This window comes from Mus caroli, unplaced genomic scaffold, assembly GCF_978045245.1.
Source record: "Mus caroli unplaced genomic scaffold, Mus_caroli_1 scaffold_13, whole genome shotgun sequence".
NCBI lineage: Eukaryota > Metazoa > Chordata > Mammalia > Rodentia > Muridae > Mus > Mus caroli.
In genome coordinates this window covers 20,612,762-20,640,109 of record NW_028227268.1, presented here as the reverse complement: position 1 = coordinate 20,640,109, position 27,348 = coordinate 20,612,762, and the positions used below count along the sequence as shown (strand labels likewise).

The 27,348-nt window shown below is 42.6% G+C and overlaps 2 protein-coding genes across 12 annotated transcripts in view; one reads left to right on the top strand and one right to left on the bottom strand.

Moving 5' to 3' along the window:
- The window catches only part of Brca1 (BRCA1 DNA repair associated), a 61,361-nt gene extending 53,226 nt beyond the window's left edge, over positions 1–8,135 (bottom strand). Inside the window, exons 1-2 of the mRNA XM_085829552.1 lie at positions 8,086–8,135; positions 5,453–5,551 (exon numbers count right to left, since the gene is read on the bottom strand). Coding sequence (XP_085685678.1) covers positions 5,453–5,532 — 80 coding nt within the window. The 5' untranslated portion in view covers positions 5,533–5,551; positions 8,086–8,135. The remainder of the gene's footprint in view (positions 1–5,452; positions 5,552–8,085) is intronic.
- A 643-nt stretch (positions 8,136–8,778) lies between these two features.
- The window catches only part of Nbr1 (NBR1 autophagy cargo receptor), a 31,299-nt gene continuing 12,729 nt past the window's right edge, over positions 8,779–27,348 (top strand). For 9 of the 11 annotated variants that reach the window (XM_085829551.1, XM_021178344.3, XM_021178343.3 and 6 more), the window contains exons 1-14: positions 9,409–9,549; positions 10,577–10,676; positions 12,390–12,455; positions 12,756–12,872; positions 16,245–16,307; positions 17,130–17,148; positions 19,203–19,225; positions 21,783–21,980; positions 22,851–22,928; positions 23,344–23,558; positions 24,049–24,216; positions 25,135–25,344; positions 25,984–26,143; positions 26,226–26,516. In XM_085829551.1, coding sequence (XP_085685677.1) covers positions 12,771–12,872; positions 16,245–16,307; positions 17,130–17,148; positions 19,203–19,225; positions 21,783–21,980; positions 22,851–22,928; positions 23,344–23,558; positions 24,049–24,216; positions 25,135–25,344; positions 25,984–26,143; positions 26,226–26,516 — 1,527 coding nt within the window. In that variant the 5' untranslated portion in view covers positions 9,409–9,549; positions 10,577–10,676; positions 12,390–12,455; positions 12,756–12,770. Of the gene's footprint in view, positions 9,180–9,408; positions 9,550–10,576; positions 10,677–12,389; positions 12,456–12,755; positions 12,873–16,244; positions 16,308–17,129; positions 17,149–19,202; positions 19,226–21,782; positions 21,981–22,850; positions 22,929–23,343; positions 23,559–24,048; positions 24,217–25,134; positions 25,345–25,983; positions 26,144–26,225; positions 26,517–27,348 lie in introns of those variants that run through there. The other 2 variants (XM_021178338.3, XM_021178339.3) reach the window with 2 other exon arrangements.

The window sequence follows — 27,348 nt, the reverse complement described above, 5'->3', positions numbered from 1 at the left end:
AGCTGGGAGCCCAGCCAGGCAGGAAACTCGTCTATTGTCTGTACTTTATTCTGTGTGAGATACAGACACTGAGTTCTAGTGGTAAGGGCCATGTAAGACACTAAAGAGATGACTTGCTAGTATGAGAGAAACACAGTCCCTTTGTTACATGTAGAACAGGATCACAGGAAAGGCTGGGAGGGAAGAGCCTGCCCAAAGGGGCTTAGTAATGTAGGGCTTGTGGTAATAGGATGGGGTCCTGACGATGCAGAGGGCAACGACCACACCTGACTAAGCCTAAAGGCTGGAGCAGAACAACCTGAGCCAAGCTTTCTACCTGAACCTTAGTCCCCCTTGGCAGTCTTGTGGGGTCACTGTGAGAATACAATGTCCACAGAGGAGGCTGCTCTGCTACTGCTTCTGAGACAGGCTAGACACCAAAGGAAGTTCTTTGTAAAAGAGAAATTGGATTGAGTCATGATACCAGATGGCTTTCATTCTCACCACTGACTCAATTCTGAAATAATTATATTTCAGTATGGTAATTATGATCCAAGCTATATAAACACACTGTAAACACCAACTCTGAACAGATGAAAACTCCCATATGTAAAAAGGTAGTGACTGTTGTAGAAAGAGCTTGGAGATGAATAGGAATGAAAATCGGAAAAAAAAAAAATTAAAATGTTTCTCTTCTAGCTTCTGATAAGAGTAAATGTTTACTACAAAATTCAAATGTTTTAGACACTTTTCGTGCCACACAGTATTTTCAGCCTACTGCGTATCTGTACTTTTGAGTTTTAACAGGATGAATCACTGGGAACAGCATTTAGATTTAGATTTGGGGGGGGGGAAACAAAACAAAACAAAAAAAACCCAGAACTACTAGGTACCCATTTCAGCACTTAAAAAATGTTACAGTCACATTTAAAAAGGTAAAAAGAGCCAGCCAGCCAGTCATGACCTAGGCTTTTAACACCAACAAACAGGCAGAAGCAGGTAGATCTGTGAGTTCAAGGTCAATCTGGTCTACAGGGCTAGTTCCAAGACAGCTAGGGCTACAGGAAGAGAAATCCTGTGGGGGTGGGGTGGGGTGGGGGGAACAAACAAACAAGCAAAAAGCAAAACAAAACAACTTCCCCCACCCGATACACACACATCAAGGATTAACAAACACCATAAGGACCTGCCACAGAGTCAGGTATAGTAGTGCATATTGGTTGTTCCAGATACTTGGGAGGCTGATGGGAAGAACAACTTTTGTTTTATTTTTTTTCTAGGTGGGTAGGTAGATTTATTTATTTATTTTTATTTTGGTTTTAGACAGGGTGTCTATGTAGCCCTGGCTGTCCAGAAATTTGCTACATAAACCAGGCTGACCTCCAATTCAGAAATCTCCTTGGATCTGTCTCCCAATAGCTGCGATAAAAGCTCCAAGTAACAGTTTTTAGTTCTAATCAGTTATCATTAAGAACTAACTGCATGGGCTGTGCGTGTAACTCAGAAGGAGAGTGTGCCTATAGGATTCGTTTCCTATTCCTTCTTCCTATACAGAGGAAGAAGGTTCACATAACTAAAATTCACCCAGGTAGGTTGGGACTGTAGGTGTAAGGCAGCCGACCATGAAAAGGCCCTCAGTTCAATCCCAAGAACTGGAAAACAAAACAAATCAAACACACACACTCACACACACATAGGTTGAACATCCCACTATAGAACATTCTATATAAATGATCTTAAGCTTTAAAAACAACTAGTTTTAAAATTATTAAAAGCAAATCTGGTATGGTGGCATATACCTTTAATCCCAACACTAGGAGGCAGAGGAGTGGGCCTCTGAGCAGTAGAGGCTAGCCTGGTTTACACAGTGAGACCCCATCTCAAAACAAAAAGCAAGCCTAAAGCTTGCAAATGCACACCCATAATTCTAGCATTACGAGGCTGAGATAGGGCGACTGAGACCTTTGAGACCCCGTTTCAAGGAGAACAAGAAAGTGCACTAAGAGGCCAGGAACATTGAACAACTGAAAATTTAGCAGTAACTTTCTTCCTTGCATCTTTAGTTTGTATGTATCTGAATTATTTTATTTTATTTTATTTATTTATTATATGTAAGTACACCGTAGCTGTCCTCAGATACTCCAGAAGAGGGCATCATATTTTGTTACAGATGGTTGTGAGCCACCATGTGGTTGCTGGGATTTGAACTCGGGACCTTCGGAAGAGCAGTCGGCACACTGAGCCATCTCACCAGCCCATGTATCTGATTTTTTTTTTTTTTTTTGGTTTTCAAGACAGGGTTTCTCTGTGTAGCCCTGGCTGTCCTGGAACTCACTTTGCAGACCAGCAGGCTGGCCTCAAACTCAGAAATCTACCTGCCTCTGCCTCCCAAGTGCTGGGATTAAAGGCATGCGCCACCACCGCCCGGCCTGAATTTTTAACTGATGGTTTAATTTGCCAGAATGAGAAAGTACATTACACTTTTATGACTGAGTCCCACGGGAATGTAAAATAAATGGACCCAAATGGCACGTTACTGAAGACTTTTTGATCACTGTTTATAATTATCCTCAGTAGCTTAGGCTTCTCACAGCCCATCTTTCTCTTGAAGTGTTATTTCTGCCTCTGTGGCTTTGATATTTCTTAGACTTGGTTGTAAATCTCACTAGGACTTGTTTTTCTTTAGCTGCAATGCTGTAGAGTGGCTGGCACTTTGAAATCTTGTCTCTGGAAGCACACACATCTACCTAAACCTTATTAACTTGACTCTGAACATAAATAACAACCCCATGAAGCATAGAGGCAAATTTAGTTGCATTTATCCATCGAAGCTAAACAAAAACAAAAACCACAAAACACAACCCCCCTAAACAAACAAGCACCCTAACTGATTAATTAAAAAGATATTTTTTGACATGTTGGTGTATGTGCATACTTGTGGAGGTTCCAGACTGATGCCCTCCTTGCTTTCCACCCTAAGCATTGAGATGGGCCTTTCACTTGAACCTAGAGCTGTCATTGCCAGTCTAGCATTTAGGGGGTGCTGGGGATCCAAACTTTGGTCCTCATGCTCTCATGGTAAAAGTTTTCCCACCGAGACATCTATCTCTCCAGCCCCCAACTTCTAAATGCTGTGCTCTAATACCGTATTATTAAAGAATATTTAAAAGCTGGGCACAGTGGCACATGCCTTTAATCCCAGTAAAAAGCAGACAGATCTCAGTGAGTTTGAGGTCAGTCTGGTCTACACAGTGATTTCCAGGACAGCTAGGGTTACATACTGAAACCCTGTACAGAAAAAAACAAAAACAAAACAACACAACAACATAGCAACGAGTCCCCAAGTTAACCCCCAGCACTAAAATAAATATATAAAGTATTAAGAACTAATTTCAGGGGCTGGAGAGATGGCTCAGAGGTTAAGAGCACTGACTCTTGGTTAAGGGACTGTTCTTCTGAAGGTCCTGAGTTCAAATCCCAGCAACCACACAGTGGCTCACACCCATCTGTAATGAGATCTGACGCCCTCTTCTGGTGTGTCTGAAGACAGTGTACTTACATATAATAAATAAATAAAATTTTAAAAAAGTTTTTAAGAACTAATTTCAAATTTAAGTAGGGTATGACAGTACATGTTATTAATTCTAGCACTTTGGAGGCAGAGACAGGAGGATATCTGTGAGTTCAAGGCCAGCTTGGCATACATGGTGAGTCCTAGGTCAGTCAGAACTACACAGGAAGACTGTCTTGAAAAAGAATAAATAAAAAACTAAAAAATTAAAAAGATTTAAAAGAGGGGGGGAAGTATGCTCAGAGATTAAGAGCACTAACTGCTCTCCCAGAGATCCTGAGTTCAATTCCCAGCAACCACATGGTGGCTCATGAAAAAACCCCAACTTACTTAGTTTATTGAATGTCTACTATATCTTAGATACTAATTACTACAGATAATATAAACTTCTGTCCCAAAGGAATTTATGTTCTCTGGGGAAGGAAGGAAGATGACTAAATTACACAGTATGTCATATAGTAAAGAATGATAGAAAAAAAATTAAAGGATCCATGTCTAAGAAGTTGGTTTAGGAGGCTGCAGAGATGGCTCAGTGGTTAAGAGTCCTGGCTGCTCTTCCAGAGGTCCTGAGTTCAATTCCCAGCAACCACATAGTGGCTCACCACCATCTGTAATGCGATCCGATGCATGCATGTCTGTGTGAGGATGTCAGATCTTGAAGTTACAGAGTTGTAAGCTGCCATGTGGGTGCTGGGAATTGAGCTCAAATCCTCTGGAAGAGCATTCTCCAGCCCTTGCCTTGGATTTTTAACATTCCTTATGCCAGAGGATTCATTTTCCCCGAGTATCCATTTCTTTATCATCTATCTTTGGGGCTGAAAACTGAACTTGGAGCCTAAAGCTATTCATCAAGTTTCTCTACTTCCAAGCAAAAAGAATCAGGGTCATCTGTAGCCCAGGCTAGCCTCACAGTCAGAGATGACCTGATTCCCGCTCCTCAAGTCTCACTCTTCTGGTGGGATTATAGATGTCAGCCACTAGGTCCAACTATACAGTGATGAAAACTGAACCAAGGGCTCCCGGTGTGCTAGCTAAGCCATTATACTAGCTACATTCTGAGCCCTAGTGCACAAAATTCTAAAAAATCACAAAATCACACACTAAAACCTCATTTCCACAGGTCCTAGTAGGCCTGAGAAGAACTCACTGAGAACACAAGAGAATTTTCTAGGGTAATGGAAACATTTCCTATCTTGGAGGTAAGAGTTATGCTTACACAGATAAACACTGGTCAAAACTCACTCTTTTAGCCAGGTGTGGTAGTGTATATGCCTAGAACCCTAGCACCCAAGAGGCTGAAGCAGGAGGATCTGAGTTCAAAGCCAGCCTGGGCAAGATGGTGAGTTTGAGACTGATTTGGTCTAATCAAATCTAGTGTAACCCCCAACCAAAAACAAAAACAAAAAGCAGGAAAGTGGAAAGGACTGAATAGATCAAAAGATCAGGCCTCAATTAATTTCATAGAAAGAGAAATTTCAAACCTCATTCCACACAGGACTTTCTAAAAGCTTTGAGGACAGGGGCATTCTCATGTAAATTTACAGGACAGGTTTTGGCCCTCAAAGGTTGACAAAGGCCCTCACAAACCCCAAGCATGCTATTGTTATTCTGATGCTAATTACCAGAGTCATTAATTCTAAGAGATCAGGCTGGTCCCACCCCTGGAGAAAAAGCCAGAATCCTGCCCTGAGGAAGAACACAGCAAGTCAGGCTTTGCCTGGACAGGGTGGAGGGGTGGCAGGGTGAAGACCACCTTTCTGTATTTTTAAAACTCTTCAGTGATGAAAAATACAAAATCCTTTTAATATAGAGTGTTTTTCTCTACTCTCTTAAGCCTCTTCTACTCGTTTGCATGAAAGGTAATCACATGAAGAATTTCAGCTGAGCAAACTCTTGACTTACCAGATTGGACACTCTAAGATTTTCTGCATAGCATGAAGGACACTTTGTACTTCTTGAATTCGAGCGGCAGATAAATCCATTTCTTCCAGTTCCAGTGAACTTTTAACACAAATTTTAAAACACATGCAATTAAACTACATTAAAAAGCTTTTAAATACAGTAGCTTTCCTTACCAACATTCTTTCCCTTTTTGAGACGTCATGTAACCCACACTGGCTTTGTACCTTATGTACTCAAGGCTAGTCTTAAACCTCTGATCCTCCTGCCTCCACCCACTTAGTGCTGGAATTACTGAAGGTAAGTCACCCCCATCCACGCTTTTTGGAGGAGTTCTCACTCTGCAGCCCACACACATCTGGAAATAATTATGCAGCCCAGATTAGCCTCCAACTTGAAGCAATCACCCTGCCTCAGCCTTCTGAGTACAGGGTTTTTTTTTGTTTTTTTTTTTAGATTTATTTATTATACGTAAGTACACTGTAGCTGTCTTCAGACACTCCAGAAGAGGGCGCCAGATCTCATTACGGATGGTTGTGAGCCACCATGTGGTTGCTGGGATTTGAACTCTGGACCATCTCACCAGCCCCTGAGTACAGGTTTAAACTACTGCACCAGGCTTGTCATTTCTAAATAAGAAAAACTGAAATTTGGAGTGCTTTAGAATTATACCAACAACAGAGTTGATGAAAAAACTTCACTAAAAAAAAAAAAAAAAAAAAAAAGGGGCTAATGAGATGGCTCAGCAGTTAAGAACACTCACTGCTCTTCCAAAGGTTCAATTCCCAGCTCCCACATGGTGGCTCACAACCATCTGTAATTGGATCTGACGCCCTTTTCTAGCATGTCCGAAGACAGTGATAATGTACTCACATAAATAAAATAAATAAATAAATAAAATTCTTTTAAAAACCCCAAAACCGGGCTGGAGAGATGGCTCAGCGGTTAAGAGCACTGACTACTCTTCCACAGGTCCCAAGTTCAAATCCCAGCAACCACATGATGGCTCACAACCATCCATAATGAGATCTGATGCCCTCTTCTGGGGTGTCTGAAGACAGTTACAGTGTACTTACATATAATAATAAATAAATTTAAAAAAAACAAACAATCCGGGGGCTGGAGAGATGACTCGGCAGTTAAGAGCACTGACTGTTCTTCCTGAGTTCAAATCCCAGTAACCATATGATGGCTTACAACCATCTGTAATGAACTTAGATGCCCTCTTCTGGTGTGTCTGAAGACAGCAACAATGTACTCACATAAAATAAATAAATAAATCTTAAAAAACAAAAAACTCAGGGTCTGGAGAGATGGTTCAGTGGTTAAAAATATGTGCCTCTTCTCATCACCCATGTCAGATGTCTGGAACGCTAGATCCAGGTCAGAACCTCTGCACACACATACACATAATTAAAGATAATAAAAAATGAATCTTTAAAAAATAAAAATTTCTCCAGGCAGTGGTGGCACATATACTTGATCCCAGCACTGAGAGTCAAAGGCAGGTGGATTTCTGAGTTCCAGGACAGCCTGGACTACAGAGTGAGTTCCAGGACAGCCAGGGCTATATAGAAAAACCCTGTATCAAAACAAAACAAACAAACACCAATAAATAAATGGATAAATAAAATTCTTAGCAGTTGTTCTTTGTAGCTAGCAATCTAAATTCTCTACTCTTTGATATGTAGCCTCTAAAGCCTTCCTTGGGTCACTTCCTTTCTTCAAGGGGAAAAAAAACCAAAAAAAACAAAAAAGCTACAATGGAGTGACTGGACAGAAGTGGTATAGATGAACTTTCCCCAGAGTCTGGTGTTCTTTTGCTTAGAATCAAAACCAGTGGTGTCATACCTATAGTTTCAGGGCCTGGAGAAGTTGAAGGAGGAGCTGGCTTGGACTCAGAAGCTCAGCAGTCATTTTGGGCTAGTTTTGGGAGGCCAAAAGATCATATATGGTGGTTTCAACCTGTACTTTCAGCATTCAGGAAGTACAGGCAGGAGGATAGAGTTCAAGGTCACCTAGAGCTACACAACCCAATTACAGAAGACCCTGTCTCAAAAACTCTAAGCTGAGCATGGTAGTGGGTACCCTTTGATCCCCTCCTCCCCAGAGACAGGGGCAGGTGGAGGAGTGTTCAAGACCAACCTGTTCTATTATACACAGCTCCAAGCCAGCCAGAGCTAATATAAATGAGACTAGACTCTGCCTCAAAACTAATCAACAACCCAGCATTCAGGAGGCAGAGGCAGGTGGATCTCTGTGAATTCGAGGCCAGCCGGGTCTACAGACCTAGTTCCAGGACAGGCAAGGCTACACAAAAGCCAAAACCAAACCAAACCACCAACAATATAAACGCTAACCAACCAAACAAAAAAGAAGCACACATATTATTTTAAAAGTCGCCAAAAGGAACACTTAAAAACTGCTGAAGCCCTACCTCTTCTGGATGTTTCCCTGTTAAGGCTCTCTTTAAACACGTCTTCTCTGCCAACAGCATTCATTACTATTGCCATTCCTTTATGTACTTCCCTTCTAGAACCTTCTGTGAAATGTACACGGGTCTAGTTCTTCAGGAGTTTCCCTCCACAAACTCCGTTTTTCCCCCTCTTCCCTGCCACACTTCTGCCCGCCTTTACCTCTCATCCTTTAGCCCGCATCCGTATTCAACCTTCAAGATACCATTACTGCCAGGCCTCCCCCTCGTAGATCCTTTGCCCTCTTCCTCACAGCTGCCCCCGGGAATGCACAAACTGCACCCTTCCCAGGAGTCCTGTTTGAAAACCTCTGGGACCCTTTGGTTCCGCCCCAGGCACTTTCCTAATCAGTAAACACCCGTCTCCACCAGCAGCTTCCTGTCTTTCATATGAATATTCCGGGGTACCCTCTCTGTTCCTCAGGGCTGTCTCACCTTTTCTACGAGAAAAAAGATCCGTACTTCCGAGCGCCGAGGCCTAAATGCCGGAGCAGCCCCCAGAAAGGTGCTGGGTCCTCTGGCTGCACGGGCAGCGGCCGCGCAGCCGCAATTACAATCTATCTAAAATTCCCGCGCTCTCCGTCGCCAAGGAAACCGGCCGCTTGGCGCCTAGCGCTAGCCTTTCGGAACACAAGATCCAGACACGTCAGCGGAAGGGAAGGGAGGAGCGAGTTGGGGGCGGGGGGTGAAACTGTTTCTGGGTTTGCGATTGGCTACCTAGTCTTTTTTTTTCCTGTATGTCGTCACTAGAAAGAGACGGAAGAGAAAGAATTTTGAGGTTTCTCTTAGGCAGCCCCTTCGCATCTACGCCTGCTTATTACGTCACAGTAGTTCTGTACAAAGGGTGGGAATCGCTCCCTGAGGCCGGAATATGAGCGCAAGGTAGTGCCCAAAGCAGTTGCAAAACGAGGTCTCATCCCTCCCTCAGCCTTCCTGCCATGGAAGTCTCCAGTTTCGGTAAATAAGAGACTTGCGTAAGAAGAACTACCAATTCCAGCATGCATTGCGGAACGAAAGGCCTTCTCCACAGCATCTCTTGGAAAGTGTAGTCTTACGGGAAAAGAGCTTCCCACACCGGAAGCAGGCACGAGTACCACAGGAACCCAGTCGGTACAGCGGAGACCTCCTCGCAGTTATGCGGCTTAGCTGCTATGAATCGCAGCGTTCTGTGTTCGTTTCTTGTGCACAGAAAATAGACTAAAAGGAGCTGTGGGTTCCAGGAAGACTACAATTCCCGTCCAGCCCCGCGATTCTCGGGTAACTAGTCCGCCACTGTCAGTGACCTGGGAAAAGCAGAGGGTGGCCAATCGGCTTGGGAAAGGGAAATCCAACCAGCTGACTTCTGCGCGCTAGTTCCGCCCCTCGGCCTGGGTGTTTGTTATTGTTATGCGGTTCAGAGAGCTTCTGTCCCTCCCTTGCCAACGCAGCATTGACCAATCGGTAGAGAGGTGATTTTGAGGGGCAGATAGAAGGAGCCAATCATCTTGTGGAAAACTCCGGGAAACATGGGACTAGGCCCGGTCTCTGTCCGCCATGTTAGATTCACCCCGCAGGGATAGCAGGCGAGCTGGCCGCGAACGGTCCTTGCACTGGCCACTGGCAAGCGCCCCCCGTGGGCGGAAAGCTGGTAAGGAAGCTACCACTGTTACCTAGAAGTAGGGACACGCCGTTCTTAGAGTGCTCGGGGAAGTTCAAGGGGAAAATCTTGCAAAGAGGAGTGACTTTCCGTGTTCAGGGGCAGCCAGTCTTTTCAGTGACCAGATGAGGGAGTCGCTTGGGTTGTCATCGATAGTGGGGGGGGTGGATACTGCCTGAGGGAGACAGTTCATGGCTTAGAAAGGCCAGTTTCTGCTAAGAAAAGGTCTCGATCCCCCCCAGAACAAAAAGAGGGCTTCGATGGTGGTGACACTGTCCTGGGGACATGGAGTTCCGGGAAACCATTACTGGAAGACTGGGATTCAAGTCTGCGACAAGGAAGGACATACATCTTCCTCTTTCTATCCCTTTCCTATTTTTGAGGCTCTATTGAAGGAAGATATCTTGAGCTAGGACCTTCCAAGTTAGGCATCGTTTTTCCCGTTATGTCAAACACCCACCTTTCAGATGACACATTTTAAAGCTCAGGTTGCTTGTGCCAGCTTCTGGAATAGAAAATGAAGTTCAGATTCCCAAGTTGGCTTTATTAAAATTATTTGTCGGGGTTGAAAAATAATCACGTGAGGAAAAGCTGACTTAGCCACATGAACGTGAGTCAATAGGCATGAGTTTACAGTGCCATTTAGGAAAGTGCAGGCTTAGGCCCAGCTACCTGACTGCTGGAGATAAACCTTCAGGTATAGATGTGGTTAACTGTACTTTTGATATTTTCACAAGTTCAAGATGATTGCTCTGGCTGAAAGGATTTTCACACGTAAGCCCTTTATGAAGACTTGTATATTGGCCAGCTAAACTCCGCCTATTTCCTGTTTTCTCCCATGGGCAGAACAGCTGGTTGCTCCAAAGTGTGGAAACTAATTCCCACTTGTGTAATTTCAGAACGGGAGGATTAGTTTCCTTCCAGACAGAAAAGATGGAAGAGTATTTCTTGAAGTTGGAAAGTGTGAGTGTGTTTCAGAATTTTTACATTTTGGTCACTTTGTTTTTCTGGTTTAAAGAAAAAACAAACCAACCAACCAACTTGAACGTGCTGGGGAGTTGATGAGTGAGCGTCTGCTTAAATTTTACAGCTCCTAAGAAGGAAGAATTGCATTTCAGGTAAATGCTTGCTGGTTGTCAGCAGGGTGGGTGCTAGAGATTAGCATTAGCTTGGCAGCGAAGTCAACTCTAGATAAAGACAAGTGATGGAAAAAAATGAATAGTTGAGTATATAAAATAGTCAGAATTAAGAATACAAGGTTCTTTTGTTTCAATTATTTATTTTGAGACCGTGGGTGTTTTTGCTTGTTTGTATGTCTATAGGAGGGTGTTAGATTCCCCTGGAATTGGAATTACAGACAGTTGGAAGCTGCTGCACGGGTGCTGGGAATTGAACTGGGTTCTTTGTGGGGTGGGGGGGAGGCAGCGCCCTTACTGCTGAGCCATCTCTCCAGCCCTACAGGCTCTTAAAATGACAGTTGTATCCATAGTACAACACTCTGAAGGCAGAAGCAGGCAAATCTATAGCAATTGCCAGGCCAGCATGGGCTGCGGAGTGAGAGTATGTCTCCTTCAAAAATTAGTAAATAATAAACTAAAAGCTATCTTAGGGAAATAAAGAATTGTTTCTGTTGATAAGAATTTACACACTTTGTGGTGCTAGAAATGAACCCCACAGCTTTGCACATAATTGACTGGTTCGGCCTTATTCCCAATCTCCTAGGCCATAATTTTATTAAATTCCTTTGGTAACACTGTTAAGGTCATCAAAATAGTATTGTTTTTATAGATTAAACAGTTGAAGCTCAGAGATAGTGTTTCTCACAGCTCGATGACTAGTCTGTGGTGGAACTGTGTCTGGAACCCTGAGTCTTCCCATCCCATGGCCTCCCTTCCTGTGACATTGGAAACGTCTAGGGCTTAATCTTGTTTGCCTCATGTGTGTGGAGCAGAATCTGGTCCTTTCTAGATGCAGATTGAAAAATGTGCTGAATATTTTAAGAGGTGACTTTTTTTTTTTTAATGCCAGTGAGTTTACTTGTAGCGTTAAACAACTTAAACTACCTTTCCCCCCTAAAGTCACAGCTCATCAATAAGCAAAGTCCTTCATTACAGTCAAACCGACTTTAATAGTAGATAATTGATTAAAGAATTGCCAGCTTCTTAGGTGTGATAATGATGGGTTTTACATTTTTTTCTCATAAATATTTAAGAATGAAAGGATGAATATTTTGTCAAGAGAGACATTGTCATGGGGCAAGGTTGTAGCTTAGTGGTAGAGTGATTCCCTATCATCTAGACATCTGTATTCCATTTGCAGCCCCCCACCCACACAGCTGAAAGGAAGGAATACTGGATAACTAAATTAGCTCCCAGTTGGATATTGTGGAAGCTGATAGGTCCAAAAGGACTCAGCAAGTTCCTTTCCTCACTTTTAAACACCTTTAAAGATTCCCATAAGTGATTGTAAGAGGTTTTGGTGGGTTGTTGTTGTTGTTGCTTTATTTTGGTGTTTTGTTTGCTTGCTTATTTTCTGGAGACAGTGTTCATTCCGTAACCCAGGCTATTCTTGAACTCCTTACCTAAAATTGGAAATTCCTTCTATTTGTACTCCCCAAGGCAGAGCCCTTGTCTGTTAATCCACCTTGCTGGATTATGCTACAGATGCTCAACTATCCAAGCACTGAAATAGGCAGTGAAAATCTTAGAGACCTAAAACATGTTAAGGGACTTTTTGTTGATGTGGATAAAATTTAAACTCTTTCAACAGCCATTTACTCTCCCCACACCCCACCTCTTTAATCCTAAAGATAGGATCTCATTGTTTCCTAGGCTGACCTAGAACTCTTGGACTTCCATTACCATCCTGCATCAACTTCTGAGTAACTGGGACTACAGGTGTGTGCCCAACTTGGCTTTTCTCTCTAACATACTAGTTCTATATAAGTGGTAACTGTAACATAAGTGCAAATCTTTATAGCAGTAGTTTGAGCATTAGTGTCTTTATTTTTGAGAAGGAAAAATCCTGTGTAACAGTGAGATTTGGTAGAAAACACATTACTAGGTAGTAATGTCATCATGGGGACATTGTCTCTCTTATTCACTATGATCTTCCAAGTCTAACTTATATATCAGAGCTGAAGCCTCTGGGTGGGTTTTTAATCCCTTCCTCTTCCTTTCATCTACCTATCCTCTCAGCTCCAGCCTGACAGCATGGAACCACAGGTTACTCTAAATGTGACTTTTAAAAATGAAACTCAAAGCTTTCTGGTTTCGGATCCAGAAAATACAACCTGGGCTGATGTTGAAGCTATGGTAAGTACCACTTTGTTCTGTTTCTCAGTGGTTTATACACAGATATTTTTCAAAATGTAGCTATTTTGAGCAATTTATCCATTTCTGGACCTTTTGGAAAGTCATTTTTTACAGGGATTTGGTATTAGTAGAGAATATGTACAAGGAGAAAGGGGAGAAGCAATTATGTTCCTTTAAACATTTTTAAAATTACATATATTAATTTTTTTGAGAGAGCAAAAATCTGGGACAATTTTGGGAGTTGGTTCTCTCTTGTATGAGGTAAAATGATATTTTCAGTGAATTAGGGTTTGGAGACATTCTGGGGATAAATGAGGCTGGCCTTCCCTGCAGCCAGGCCGTAGCGGGTGTTGTCTGACTGGAGAGCAGACGCACTGCTGTGTTTGTTACCTGACGAGGATGGGATTTGGGTTTTGCAAGACTGGCCAGTTGCTTTATTGCTGGGTCAAAGGTTGGCTGTCTCAGAGCTGGCAGAAAGCAATGCAGCAACTCCCATGGGTGCCCATGCAGCAGCGCCTCTGTTCTGTGCTTTGGTTTCGTGTCTTTCATCTTGCTTTGCCCTTTGTACTCTTCTGGTTTGTGGGTTGCCCTGGTCAATGTTTTACTACTAGGGCATCTGTGTTTAATGTAACCATTTTTGGTTACAAATATGTCTTTACCTGGTTTATCTATGTGGGTAACTTCAACAGGAAGGACATTTAGGAAAGGGGCCTTCCAGTGTGTTACAGTCTAGTTCCCTGTCTTCCAGCAATTTCTCTCCATCCTGCCCTAGGCAGGTGGCTATTGAGGAAGCAGTGGGGTCCTGTTAAATGATCTGAGCACCAGATTTCTTTCTTTCTCTAGCAGCTGTTGGGTGAGTTGGCAGCTTGCCCTTTTTTTTTTTAATTGGAAAAAAAATTTTTTTTTGTTTTTTTTGGTTTTTTTTTTTTTGTTGTTTTTTTTTCTCTGTATAGCCCTGGCTGTCCTGGAACTCACTCTGTAGACCAGGCTGTCCTAGAACTCAGAAATCCACCTGCCTCTGCCTCCGAAGTGCTGGGATTAAAGGTGTGCACCACTACTGCCTGGCTGGAATTTTTTTTTTTTTTTTAAGATTTATTTTATGTATGTGAGTACACTGTCGCTGTCTTCAGACACACCAGAAGAGGGCATCAGATTTCATTGAAAATCGTTGTTAGCCACCACGTGGTTGTTGAGAATTGAACTCAGGACCTCTGGAAGAGCAGTCAGTGCTCTTAACCACTGAGCCATCTCTCCAGCCCGGAACATGTGCAGTTCACGTCTTCTTTAAATAACCAGAGAAAACAGCCCGAGGACCTTCCCACATTTCCATGTTCGTGCGGTTCTCTGGTAGGGTTGTACAGAAGCAGTGTTCTGCATCTTGCCTTTCTTGCCCAACAGTATGTTGTAGCTGTAGTTCCTCTTCAGGAGACACAGAAATCTTAGTCTTTTAAAGCTGTGAGTACACAGTGTTCTTAGTATTGCTGGACGCTGTGGATGGAACCATTACTTACTGATTTCCCCACCAAGGTTTTCTTTCTTTTCCCATTATAAAATAGACAGGACCTACATCTCAGTATGAGTAACTTATGTGTGGTTCTATAGAGTAGAGTCTATCCAAAGGTTTGTGTGTGTGTGTGTGTGACAGATAGGGAGTGGAGAGATGGCCCAGTGATTAAGAACACTGGCAGCTCTTCCAGAGGACCCAGTTGGATTTCCAGCATCCAGGTGGCAGCTCACCACTCGCTGTCTGTAACTGCAGTCTCAGAACGTCAGCCATCCTCCTCTTTCCTTTGCAGGCAGCGCATTCATGTGATGCACAGGCATATGTGAAGGCAAAACACTCAAATGCATCAAATGAAAAGCATTTTCATAGATAGTGCCAAGTGGTCCACAGAATAATTATACCAATGCACAGAAACAATGACTCAATGCCTTGAAGGGTGTTTTGTTTTTTATTTTGTGGTGCTGGAGGTCAAATGTTGGACCTTCTACATGCTGGACAAACATTCTGCCACTAAGCTTTGTTCCTTGCCCTGAATCTTTGACAACACTGAATATTACAACTTCAAAAAATATTCATCACCAGGTGTGGTGGTGCACACCTCTAGTCCCAGTATTTAGGAGACAGAGGCAGGCATGTCTCTGTGAGTCTAAACTCAGCCTGATCTACAAAGTGAATTCCAGGTCAGCCAGAGCTGTTGAACAGAGAAACAGCCATGTCTCAAAAAAAAAAAAAAAAAAAAAAAGTGTTTACCATCTTAATAATGTGTCAGATGTGTCTCTGTTTAGACTGTTTGGCTAGCAGTAAAGTTGAATATGTTTATATCTATTTATTAGGCATTCCTATTTCCTCTTCTGTATATTTTGTGCACATTTTTACTTGTATTACTCTGTTAGGTTTTTGTTGATTTTTGTAAGTCTCTCTGGCTGTTCTGGAACTTACTATGTAGACCAGGCTGGCCTCACACACACACAGACATCCACCTGCCTCTGCCTCCTGCATGCTGGGGGTAAAAGCTTAAGGATGTGCACAGCTGCACTGGATTATTCCTCCTGCTATCAGTTTTCATGAGAGTGTGTGTGTGTGTGTGTGTGTGTATGTTGCAAGTTTTACCCCTTTTTTTTTTTTTTTTTTTTTTTTTTTTTTTTTTTTTTTGGTTTTTCGAGACAGGGTTTCTCTGTGTAGCCTTGGCTGTCCTGGAACTCACTTTGTAGACCAGGCTGGCCTCGAACTCAGAAATCCGCCTGCCTCTGCCTCCCGAGTGCTGGGATTAAAGGCGTGCGCCACCACGCCCGGCTAAGTTTTACCCCTTTATCTGTTACCACTTACAGGTGTTTTCTCTTAGTCTGTTTTAAGTTATTTTTTAAAGCTATATTAAGGTGTTATGTACCTTGGTGAAGGGCTCAGTTAGCATTTCCAAAGCTCTGCATTGAATCCCCAGCATCACAGAAAAAAATGAACATAAGGGGCCAGGGAGAGGGCTCCTTGGGTTAAGCCCTTGCCACACAGGTGTGAGCACCAGTGTTTGGATTCCCAGCACCCATACAAATGTGTGTGTTATGGCCTGTCTGTAATTGCTTAGGAAGCCCATAGAGAGCATCCTGGGAGCAAGATTGGGAGCTCTTGGTTCAAGAGGTTTTGCCTCAATATGTAAGTTGGAGATTCATGGGCTGCTGTCTGCAGGCTGCAAGAGTAGTCTTAGAAAGGCCCACAAGTCTCGCCACACTACTGGTGGCTTAGGCAGAGTACTCTCCAGCCCCACCATCACTGCTAATGCATGTAATGTTTGGAAAGTTCATATTCCATAAAAGAAAGTCAAAAGGATTAATCTTACATAGTGAGATACACTGAACCAATTGTTTCATTTGCAGGTAAAAGTTTCATTTGATCTGAATACTATCCAAATAAAATACCTGGATGAGGAGAACGAGGAGGTAAAGTATCTGAACTCCATTATTAGAGATTTAGAACAGGGAACTTTTCTAAAGTGCTAAGGAGCTAAAAGTTCAGAATAAAGCCCATTTTAATGGCTTACACCTGTCTTTCCAGTACTTGTGAAGTTTAAGCCAACCTGGGCTTTAGAACAAAAGACTGTCTCAGAGACCCATAGGGAGGTGGGGGGAAGGAAAGAAAAAAGTTCATAATAGTTTTATCTCATTTGCCTAGTTGTTTAAATGTATTTGATAGTTGCATACTTCATGAAGACTATGGGCAGGGAGGCAGAGGTAGCTGGATCTCTGAGGCTAGCCTGGTCTACAGAACAAGTTCCAGGACAGCCAGGGCTACACAGAGAAACAGCAACAATAATTTAACTATGGGCATCTGAGCTGGAGTTGAGAAAAATGGAGACTATCAGAGAAAGAACCTAAAATTATAGCAAGACTTGACATTTAGTCTATGATGATGGTGGAGCTAAATGGGAACCCTTTATGAAGTGGTTAAAGTGGACTAGACTAGCAGTACTGTCTATCTGGTATGTTGTCATCTTTATTTTCCCTTAAGGAAGCAGAAGTTCTGAGAGATTAGAAAGCTTGCCCAAAGGCACAAAAGTACTGAAGTAGGGGTCCAGATCCTGGGCTCCTAGCCCTACACTATGCTACGTGTTAATACCACTAAGATAAAATAGAGCACATTATTTAAGCATAGTAGGAATACTGACCACCTGACCTGGGAGTTTGCTGTGAGACCGGTCCTAGTTAACAAAATGCGCGGGTGATGAGACTTAGAACTCACTGTTGCTTTTCTTCTCTTCATAGATATCCATCAATAGTCAAGGTAAGTTCCTGGGAAAAATCTTGTTAGCTTTACTTAATATTTATTTGCCTGACATGGGAGTGAGTATCTATATTTAAGTCCAGTACTGAGGAGGCTGAGGCAAGGAGGACCCTTGGTTTAAAGGCACTCTGGACTTCATAGTGAAACCCTGTTTCAAACAAATTAATCTGTCCATTGAGATGTTTCCGTTTAAACCATGCTTTGCTCTAACATACGTTTTAGAATAGAATTTGGTATACTGTAAACCCAGGTTGTACCCAGTCATCATCTGTGGCATTAGTTTTGTAGGAGATTCTTTTTTTTCTTACTGAGGAAGGGTCTCAGGGTATCTTCGGCTTTCTTCTAACTCAGTGTGTAGCCTAGGATGACCTTGAACCTCCACCTCCTGAGTACTGGATTACAGGCTTATGCCTCCACCCCCACAATATGCAGTACTGGGAATCAGACTTAGTGCCTGGTGCTTTCTAGGCAAGCACTCTACCAGCTCAGCTACATCCTCAGCCTCATAGGGGACTTTTATTGTAATCCAATGTTTTTAATAGAAGATAGTACATTTGTATGGGTCATAAGAACAGGTCTTATGGGGCTGGAGAGATGGCTCAGGGGTTACGCGCACTGACTGCTCTTCTGAAGGTCCTGAGTTCAATTCCCGGCAACCACATGATGGCTCACAACCATCCATAATGAGATCTGGCGCCCTCTTCTAGGGTGTCTGAAGACAGTTACAGTGTACTTACATATAATAAATAAATAAAAAATCTTTAAAAAAAAAAAAAAAGAACAGGTCTTATCCAACATGATATTTAAGATGCTGATCTTCTGAGAATGATACACTGCTAGTTTGTCACATGCAACTCATTCTGCTGGTATTGCATTTGGTTTTGACCTGGCATCTATGTGAATATCAATGCACAGGCAAGTCATGTCCGTGTTTATCAGGCAGTTGGTTGTAGTCCATATTGTAGTCCCCACATCCTTATGTGAACCAGGTAAAATGATAGTCTCAACACAGTCCAGGAAGTTCACTGAATCTTAGGCTTCACAAAGCATAGTCAGAAGATTTGGGTTGATATTTTGTGCTAGCACAGCACAGAGGGACTTGAGAGGAAGCTGCTTTGTAATAGCTTCTCTTGGCACTGGATTGCGTTGCAATAACTTTTCCAGAGGAGATGCCACCCCAGGTGGGCACCAACAACAGATCAAAGTATAATCTCACCAAAGTCCAACTTGGAAGCAGTGAGTCTGTTGGGCTTTCTTGCAGAGCAGAGTTATGTACAAGAGTGTGGGAGGACACAAACAGCTAGGTCACTGCAAGGTCCCACCCCATCGTGGTTTGCAATCTTACTGTATCGTAGAGACCTGCTTTTAGCCATCCTTCAATTCTATAAATAGGCTATCATCTCTCAAGACCTCTTGCAGCTAGAGAAAGGAGTGGAATCTCAGGCAAGGGTCTTCTAACACCCCAGTGGAGTAACAATAGCTCCATTGCCAGAGTCCTGGCTAACACTCTGCTCTGGTTGTCATAGCTATAGGGGAAGAGGTCAGGAATGAAATCTTGTTATGACCAGAAGGAAGAGCACCATTTAATAATAAGGGAGTCCATATATGAAGATTCTAGGAATTTGAATAGGATTTTAAAAATGAATTTTATATATATTTTAAGGAGTTTAACATTGATACAAAATATATAGGTGGCTTTAAAAGGTTACTTGGGCGGGGGGATAAACTATGTATCATCTCACAGTTGCCACCCTACACCCTGCCTCTGCCACTTCAGGGTAAAAGTAGCTGTGATCTATAGCAAGATTCTTCAATACAATACATCATTATTAACTATAGTCTTTGTTTTACAATGGAACTATAGGATTAGCCAAGTATGGTATGACTCTTCTGTAATCCCAACACACAAAGGATTGTAAGTTTGACATTATCCTGAGCTACATAGCTAGACTCTTCCACACCCTCAAAAAACAAAAAACAGTAGGGCATATGATATTTAGTGTAATTTGTAAAACTAGTCAAAAAAAAAATGACTTTTGTTTTTGTCCCTTTAGGCGAATATGAAGAAGCACTTAAGGTAATGTTTACTTCATATTATTTTCAAGTAATTTGAAAAATACTTATTGAAACTAAACTCCCCTGGAAAGTACTAAGAATAGAATGACTCCCGTTAGTTAGAGAGTCTATGGTAAGTAGGGCAAATGACTCAGCAGCAGGCAGTTCCTACTACAGTTCGAGGCGATGTGTCATCTCATTGTGGGACTTAATGCCACCATCTTAAAAAGAAGCCTCAGGGGTTAAGAGTACTAGCTGATCTTATAGGTTCAAAGTTCAATTCCCAGCCACCACATAACCACATGATGGCTTGGCTCACAACCATCTGTAATGGGATCTGATGCCCTCTTGTGGCATTCGGTGTACATGCAGATAGAACACTCATACATAATAAAATAAAGAGGAAAAAAGAAAGCAGCAACAGCCCTGGACGTTCACTTCTGTGATTCCATCACTCTGGAGGCCAAAGTGCCTGGATCATTGAGTTCAAGGACAGATTAGGTTGTGTAATAAGATTGTTTCTCAAAAACAAACAAAAAAAAAATGGCAAAAAAAGAAATGGCAGGAGGATTGTTTGAGCCTAGTTTAGGGATAACCTGGGCAACATAATAAAACCCAATTTCAAATAAAATATATTGTGTACAGGAAATTTTAGGTGATTTTTTTTCCTCTTTTGCAATGATGCGCTCAGCCCCTCATGCATGCTATACAAGTGCTCAGTATCCTATCCTAAGAGGAATCTCAAGGCCATAGGTCAAGGAAAGCAGTTACAAGACAGAGAGGCAGACTCTTAGCTATTCAGTCCCTAATTTTTCTTAAACATTTTATTTATTTATTTATTTATTTTTTGGTTTGGTTTTTCGAGACAGGGTTTCTCTGTGTAGCCCTGGCTGTCCTGGAACTCACTCTGTAGACCAGGCTGGCCTCGAACTCAGAAATCCGCCTGCCTCTGCCTCCTGAGTGCTGGAATTAAAGGCGTGCGCCACCACGCCCGGCTTCTTAAACATTTATATACCTTCATGAAAACCAAACAGCTTATTGGAGTTTCCATAATACTTTATTAGGAAGATGTTCTTCACAAAGATACGACTATTTGAGCTTCCTAAGACCCCAGGTTAAGGGAAAAGTAAATGCTTAGCTATAGGGAAAAGCTTTAAGTAGCCATGATTAGTATCAGGCTGGAATTAACTTTGTTTTTTAGAAAGTTGAAATTAGAGTTAATGTCTTACAGAGCAGGCAGTTAACGGGTAATATACACCTCAGAGGGTGAAGCAGGAAGATTTTTACCTGGATGCCAGCCAGGACAACCCAGGTGACCCCATGTCAAAACAGAAAACAAAATAATTTAAGAAGAGCCCAGTAGATGGCAAAATCTCACCTAAAAATTTCTTCAAATTTTAACTTAAAGCCATTTGTAGTTAATATTCTTGATAAACATCAGGCTAGATATTAATGTAGAAGTTAACTATCTTTATCTAAAATGCTTGGGAAAAAAAAAAAAAAAAAAACACTCGGGAGGCAGAGGCAGGCGGATTTCTGAGTTCGAGGCCAGCCTGGTCTACAAAGTGAGTTCCAGGACAGCCAGGGCTACACAGAGAAACCCTGTCTTGAAAAACCAAAAAAAAAAAAAAAAAAAAATGCTTGGAACCAGATATGCTTCAATTTTTTAAATTGATTAAATTTGATTTGGGGGGGGCTGGTGAGATGGCTCAGTGGGTAAGAGCACCCGACTGCTCTTCCGAAGGTCCGGAGTTCAAATCCCAGCAACCACATGGTGGCTCACAACCATCCGTAACGAGATCTGGCGCCCTCTTCTGGAGTGTCTGAAGACAGCTGCAGTGTACTTATATATAATAAATAAATAAATCTTAAAAAAAAATTTTTTTTTGATTTGGGGATATTTGTACATTCATAATGAGATGTCTTAGGAATGGGTCTCAAGGCTAAATTTGAAATTTATTTGTTTCATATACACTTTATATAGCCTAAAGGTAATTTTCTATAGTATCCTTAGTATACAGTATTTTGGTTACTGCTGGTCATAAAATGCCAGGTGCTAATTTTTACCTTGTGGCATCATGTTATTACCTCAAAGATTAAGTTTAATTAAGCATGCCTAGCCTGTTCACTTAGAAATGCAAACAAGGCCTGGTGAGATGGCTCAGCGGGTAAGAATATTGACTGTTCTTCCAAAGGTCCTGAGTTCAAATCCTAGCAACCACATGGTGGTTCACAGCCACATGTAATGAGATCTGATGCCCGGTGCATCCAAAGACAGCTACTTATGTATAATAATAAATTAAAAAAAAAAAAGAAATGCAAACAAAAATAGTTAACTATACTTCTGTATTTTGGTGCTTTGACATTTCATTTGGAAAAGGAAAATCACAATTTTTTATTTTTTATTTTATTTTATTTTTTTATGGTTTTTCAAGACAGGGTTTCTCTGTATAGCCCTGGCTGTCCTGGAGCTCACTTTGTAGACCAGGCTGGCCTCGAACTCAGAAATCCGCCTGCCTCTGCCTCCCAAGTCACAATGTATTTTTATTTTGTAACATGCTCTTGTAACACACTTTTAGATGGCTAACATTAAGCAAGGAAATCAACTACAGATGCAAGTCCACGAAGGGTACCATGTTGTAAATGAAGCACTCCCCAAAAATGTAGTAGAAAACCAAGCAGCTGCCAGGACAGGGAAGAAGCCACTTGCACATTATTCTTCACTGGTGAGAGTCTTGGGATCAGATATGAAGACCACAGAGGAGCCTATGCCAGAGGTATGAAGAGGATGGGCCTATCTGACCAACTCTAACCTTACATCTCATTGTCTCTCCTATAACATTCGAATGGTCATCAAAGATTTGGGCAAAGAGGCTGGGGAAATAGCTTTGAAAGCACAAGACTGTGAGTTTGATCCCCAGAACCCATGTTAAAAAAGCAAAAAGCTGGAAAGATGACTTACTGGGGAAAGAGCTGTTGTGCAAGCATGAGTACATGAGTTCAAATCCCCGCAATTCACAGGCATAGTGGCATGTTGTAACCCTGATGTGTCTGTAATCCCAGTGCTCCTATGGCAAGATGGAAAGAGAGACAGGAGGATCTCTGAAAGCTGACCTGCCAGCTACCGTGGCGTGTGCAGTAGTAAACAGTAGAAAAGGGCTCTGTTGCACACAAGGTGGAAGGCAAGAACCAACACCCAATGCTGTCCTCTGATTGCCACATATGTGCCTAAACTCACATAAAAGCCATGTGTCATACATGTGTAATCTCAGGACTGAAGAAGCAGAGATAGGAGGATCCTTGGGACTTAAAGCCTAGTTGGCTGTACCAGGCCAGTGAATGAGTCTGCCTCAGAAAGATTTGTTTTAAAAAGGTGCCTGGGGAATAACACTTAAGGTTTTGCAGCCTCCATATGCACACACTGCACACTCACGTATAAAGATTTGATTGTTTTTGAAACTAGCAGCCTTGATTTACTTCAAGAGAAAGGGAAGAAACTAGAATAGACATTTTGATTTGTGTTCTTTCACAAAAAAAACAAAACAAAACAAAACCTACACATGTCACATGCTTTTGACATTTGATTAAAGAAATAATACATTTTAGAAAAATTTAGAAAAAGTAACTTCTCTTGTGTTTTCTCCCAGCCATGTTCCTCTGCTCCTTGTGACACAGACCAGCCGCAAGACAAGCCCCCAGATTGGTTTACAAGCTACCTGGAGATGGTGAGTGTCCTCTCTGACCTGGGTGTTAGCAGCACTGTTGGCACAGGTAGAAAGGTGAACCCAGATGGCTGCAGCCTCTGGTGCAGGGGAGTGGCAGCTATGACTTCTGACATAAAGCAGATGTAGTGGAGGAAGTTCTAACCTGCCTGAAGCATCATAAAAGTTGATGATCCAGTTCTAAGGATGTGAGGGAGACAGACAGATGTCTGTGCTTCAAAAGGACACAGTAACAGCATTGTCTCAAGGAAGAATCAGCTTCCCTGAGAGGAAGGGGCCTGTTACATTTCTGTGCATTCCTCCAGCAGCCATGAGCCATGTTCTTGAGTTAACACCAGAACCAGGGAACCAGAGCTATTTCTTCTCACTTTTCCTGGTGCTGGAACTGAGTTTTCCTACCTTGTGTTCTGCATTGTAGTTCAGAGAACAAGTGGTTAAGGAAACGGTGGAGAAACTTGAACAGAGGTTGCAGGAGAAGCTTGTGCTCCAGAAGCCACTCTTGAGTTCCTCCCCCACAGAAGTCTCAATGCCTATTTCAGAGGAAGCCCTGTTTTTGCCAGAGAACCAGTTCAGCTGGCATATTGCTTGTAGCCACTGCCAGAAGAGGATCGTTGGTGTGCGCTACCAGTGTAGGTAAGCAGTTCCTGGGCAGGGGCAGCGGACAACAAGCATTCTGGGAAGTTTAGGGGAAGCTGTACATCTTCTTTCTCCAGCATAGGTAATGTAGCTTTGATTTACAAGCACAGGATAATAGCAGGAACTATTGAGAGTGCTATTCATATACGCATTTGGGTTAACAGAATCAGGCAAATTAAGTTCCCTCCGTCAAAATTAGGTCACTAAGGATAGATAGCCCTCCCCACCCTTGCCCCGTTCAAAATGTTCTTGTATCTTACTTGTTTCTGTAAACTATTTCGTGGAACTAGGTGTTAGTGGGAGTTACTTTTCTCATTTTACAATGAAGAACTTAAACCTTGGCATCGCAAGTGGCAATTGAAAGTTACCATCCAGCTGGTAATGGAGCCAGTATAAAGCTTAAGCTGGTTCATTGCCCTCTACTTCAGGGACTTCTTGCTGCATAGCTTGCTGCATAGCTGCATACTATGTTGGTCTTTTCACACAGCCTATGCCCGTCCTACAACATTTGTGAAGATTGTGAAGCTGGACCATACGCCCATGACACTAACCATGTTTTGTTAAAGCTGCGGAGACCTGTTGTGATATCCTCTGAGCCATTTTTTTACTCAAAGTATTCCGCTCCTCGTCTGCCTGCTGCTTTGGAACAAGTCAGGTAAAGCCATACGCTTGTGGCTGCTCATTTATTTGGCTTCTTGACTCTGCTGACACTATTGTTGAAAATATCTGAGTGGGCTGAAGAGATATCTCATGGTAAGAGCACGGTCTGCTTTTACCAAGGACCTTGGTTCACTTCCCAACATCTACTTTGGCAGCTCACAACAGTCTGTAACTCCATTTCCAGGCGATCTGACACACGTTTCTGGCTTTTGTGAGCATCAGGCACACATGTACACTCATACACATGAATTAAAAATAAATAAATCTATCTTAAAAATCTGGCAAGATGCCTTTAATCCTAGCACTCACAAGACAGAGGCAGCCAGGTCTCTGTGAGTTCGAGGCCAACCTGTTCTGCAGAGCAAGTTCCAGGACACAAAAAGAAACCTTATCTCAAGAGAAAAAAAAATCAGATATAATCCCCAGCACTCACAACCATCCTGAGTTTTAGCCCAGGCTAAGCTATGTAGTGAGTCAGTCTCATAGCAAAAGAAAAGTGCAATGGTAGTATATAGTGTCACAAAATTATTGATCATCTCCTTCTTCTTGTTCCTTCTCAATTGATGTGTAATGAAACAGTTGTCTGAGACTCATCAAATGGAAATGATAAGTATGAAAGAAATTAAGAAACTAGATGCTGGGCTGGAGAGATGGCTCAGATGTTAAGAGTACTCACTGCTCTTCCAAAGGTCCTAAGTTCAATTCCTGGCAACCACATGGTGGCTCACAACTTTCTGTAATGGGATCTGATGCCCTCTTCTGGTGTGTCTAAAGGCAGCAACAATGTACTCACATAACATAAATAAATAAAATCTTTAAAAAAAAAAAGAAAAGAAAAAAGAAAGAAACTAGATGCATTGTTGACATGAATGCAGTGCCAAATGTTTCAAGGCATTCATTCATTATCCCACAGGCTCCAAAAACAGGTGGACAAGAACTTTGTGAAAGCAGAAAAGCAAAGGTTGCGGGCTGAGAAGAAACAGCGGAAGGCAGAGGTCAAGGAGCTTAAAAAGCAGCTTAAACTCCACAGGAAGATTCATTTGTGGAATTCAATCCATGGACTTCAGAGTCCCAAGTCCCCTTTGGGCCGACCTGAGAGCTTGCTGCAGTCTAACACCCTGATGTAAGTGCAAGGCCAGGGCAGGGGTGTGGCTTCCCATCCAGCTCTCTGATACAGGAATGTGAACACCCTTTGTTTACCTGTGTGTCTCCTAGCACCCACTGTTTTAAGTTTCCCATTGTCTTCCAAGCTGGTTCAGGAGTTATTTTAGACACTCAGCTTTGATGCCTCATTCAGAAAGCAAGAACTAACAAGGCTTAGAACAGGGATAATTCAGACTTTTCTGGAGGCAGTCTGGCAGGGTTGAAACCAAGAAGCAAGTCTCCAGTTATATTTATGAACACTTGTAATTACCCTATATTAGGCAGCGTTTCTTTGTTTTATGGCCTGGAATTTGATCGTGTGTGTGTGTGTGTGTGTGTGTGTGTGTGTGTGTGTGTGTGTGTCTGGGCATGTGTGCCTTGACATGCTGGTGAGATCTGTTCTCTTCTTCGATCTTTATGCCTTCTGAGGATTGATTTTAGGTCTCTGAGCTTGCATGGCAAGCACCTTTCCCGGCTGAGCCTTCTCACAGGCTCAACCTAAATAGTGTTCGTATTTAAGTCAAGTGGATTAGTACACCCTTCTCTGTAGTCACAGTGTGGCATGTTTGGAGGCCATCACACCAGTAGCCAGTGACTAAGCATCTGCATATCTGTCCAGGCTTCCTTTGCAGCCCTGTGCCCCAGTTATGCCAACACTCAGCGCAGCATTTGTGGATGAGAATTTGCCTGATGGGACTCATCTTCAGCCAGGAACCAGGTTTATTAAACACTGGAGGATGAAAAACACGGGGAATGTGAAGTGGAACACAGACACAAAGGTACGTTTTCCTTCTGAGGGTTAAGACGGGGATGTGCAATAGCAGAGGGCACACCTGACAAGCATCCTCCTGTTCCTTTCAGCTCAAGTTCATGTGGGGAAACTTGACTCTGGCTTCTACAGAGAAGAAAGATGTTTTGGTTCCCTGCTTGAAGGCTGGCCACGTTGGGGTCGTGTCTGTGGAGTTCATCGCTCCAACCTTGGAGGGGACATACACTTCACACTGGCGTCTCTCTCACAAAGGCCAGCAGTTTGGGCCTCGGGTTTGGTGCAGTATCATAGTGGATCCTTTTCCTTCCTCTGAGAGCCCTGATAATGTTGAAAGGGACAGGATTAGCTCAAGCAAAGCTGACGATTTCTCCTGTGAGCAAGAGGTGAGCACTTTGGCCATTGGCCCAGGCCTAGGTTATTTCCTCAGTCATAGGAATGTCAGGCTTGTGACTCGTGCTTATATTGTAGTCCATTGCACTTCGGAGGCTGAAGCAAGAATATTGCAGGCTCAAGATTAGCTCTTGTGGGGCTGGTGAGATGACTCAGTGGGTAAGAGCACCCGACTGCTCTTCCAAAGGTCCAGAGTTCAAATCCCAGCAACCACATGGTGGCTCACAACCATCCGTAACAAGATCTGGCGCCCTCTTCTGGAGTGTCTGAAGACAGCTACAGTGTACTTACATATAATAAATAAATAAATCTTGAAAAAAAAAAAAAAAAAAAAGATTAGCTCTTGCTAGGGACTGAGAGAGGGACCTGATCGTAAAAGAACTCACTGGTAGCTTGTTATTCTTGCAGATTTCCCAACAGTTTACTGTTTCTGAATTCCCATCAGTGTGTCAGAATATAGTATAGTTAACTTCTGAAGAGAGAGGGTCATTTGGGTGGCAGTTTCAGAAGTTCCTATCTGTGATTAGGCAGATCCAGTGCTTTCAGGCCTCTAGACTGGACTGACAACATACAGTGTAGCAAAAACAAACAAACCAGAAAACACACTTAGGCCAAGATGGCAAGAGAAAGAGGAAGGGACCAGACCTAAGGATCTCATGTAAGGCTACGCCTGAGAAACATTCATTGTTTAGTAATGCATTGCTTCTAGAGAAGCTAAGGCTAAGCCTTTTCTTTGCCTGCCTGCCTGCCTGCCTGCCTGTCTGCCTTCCTTTCCAAGACAAGGTTTCTCTGTAGCTCTGGCTGTCCTAGAACTCAGTCTATTGA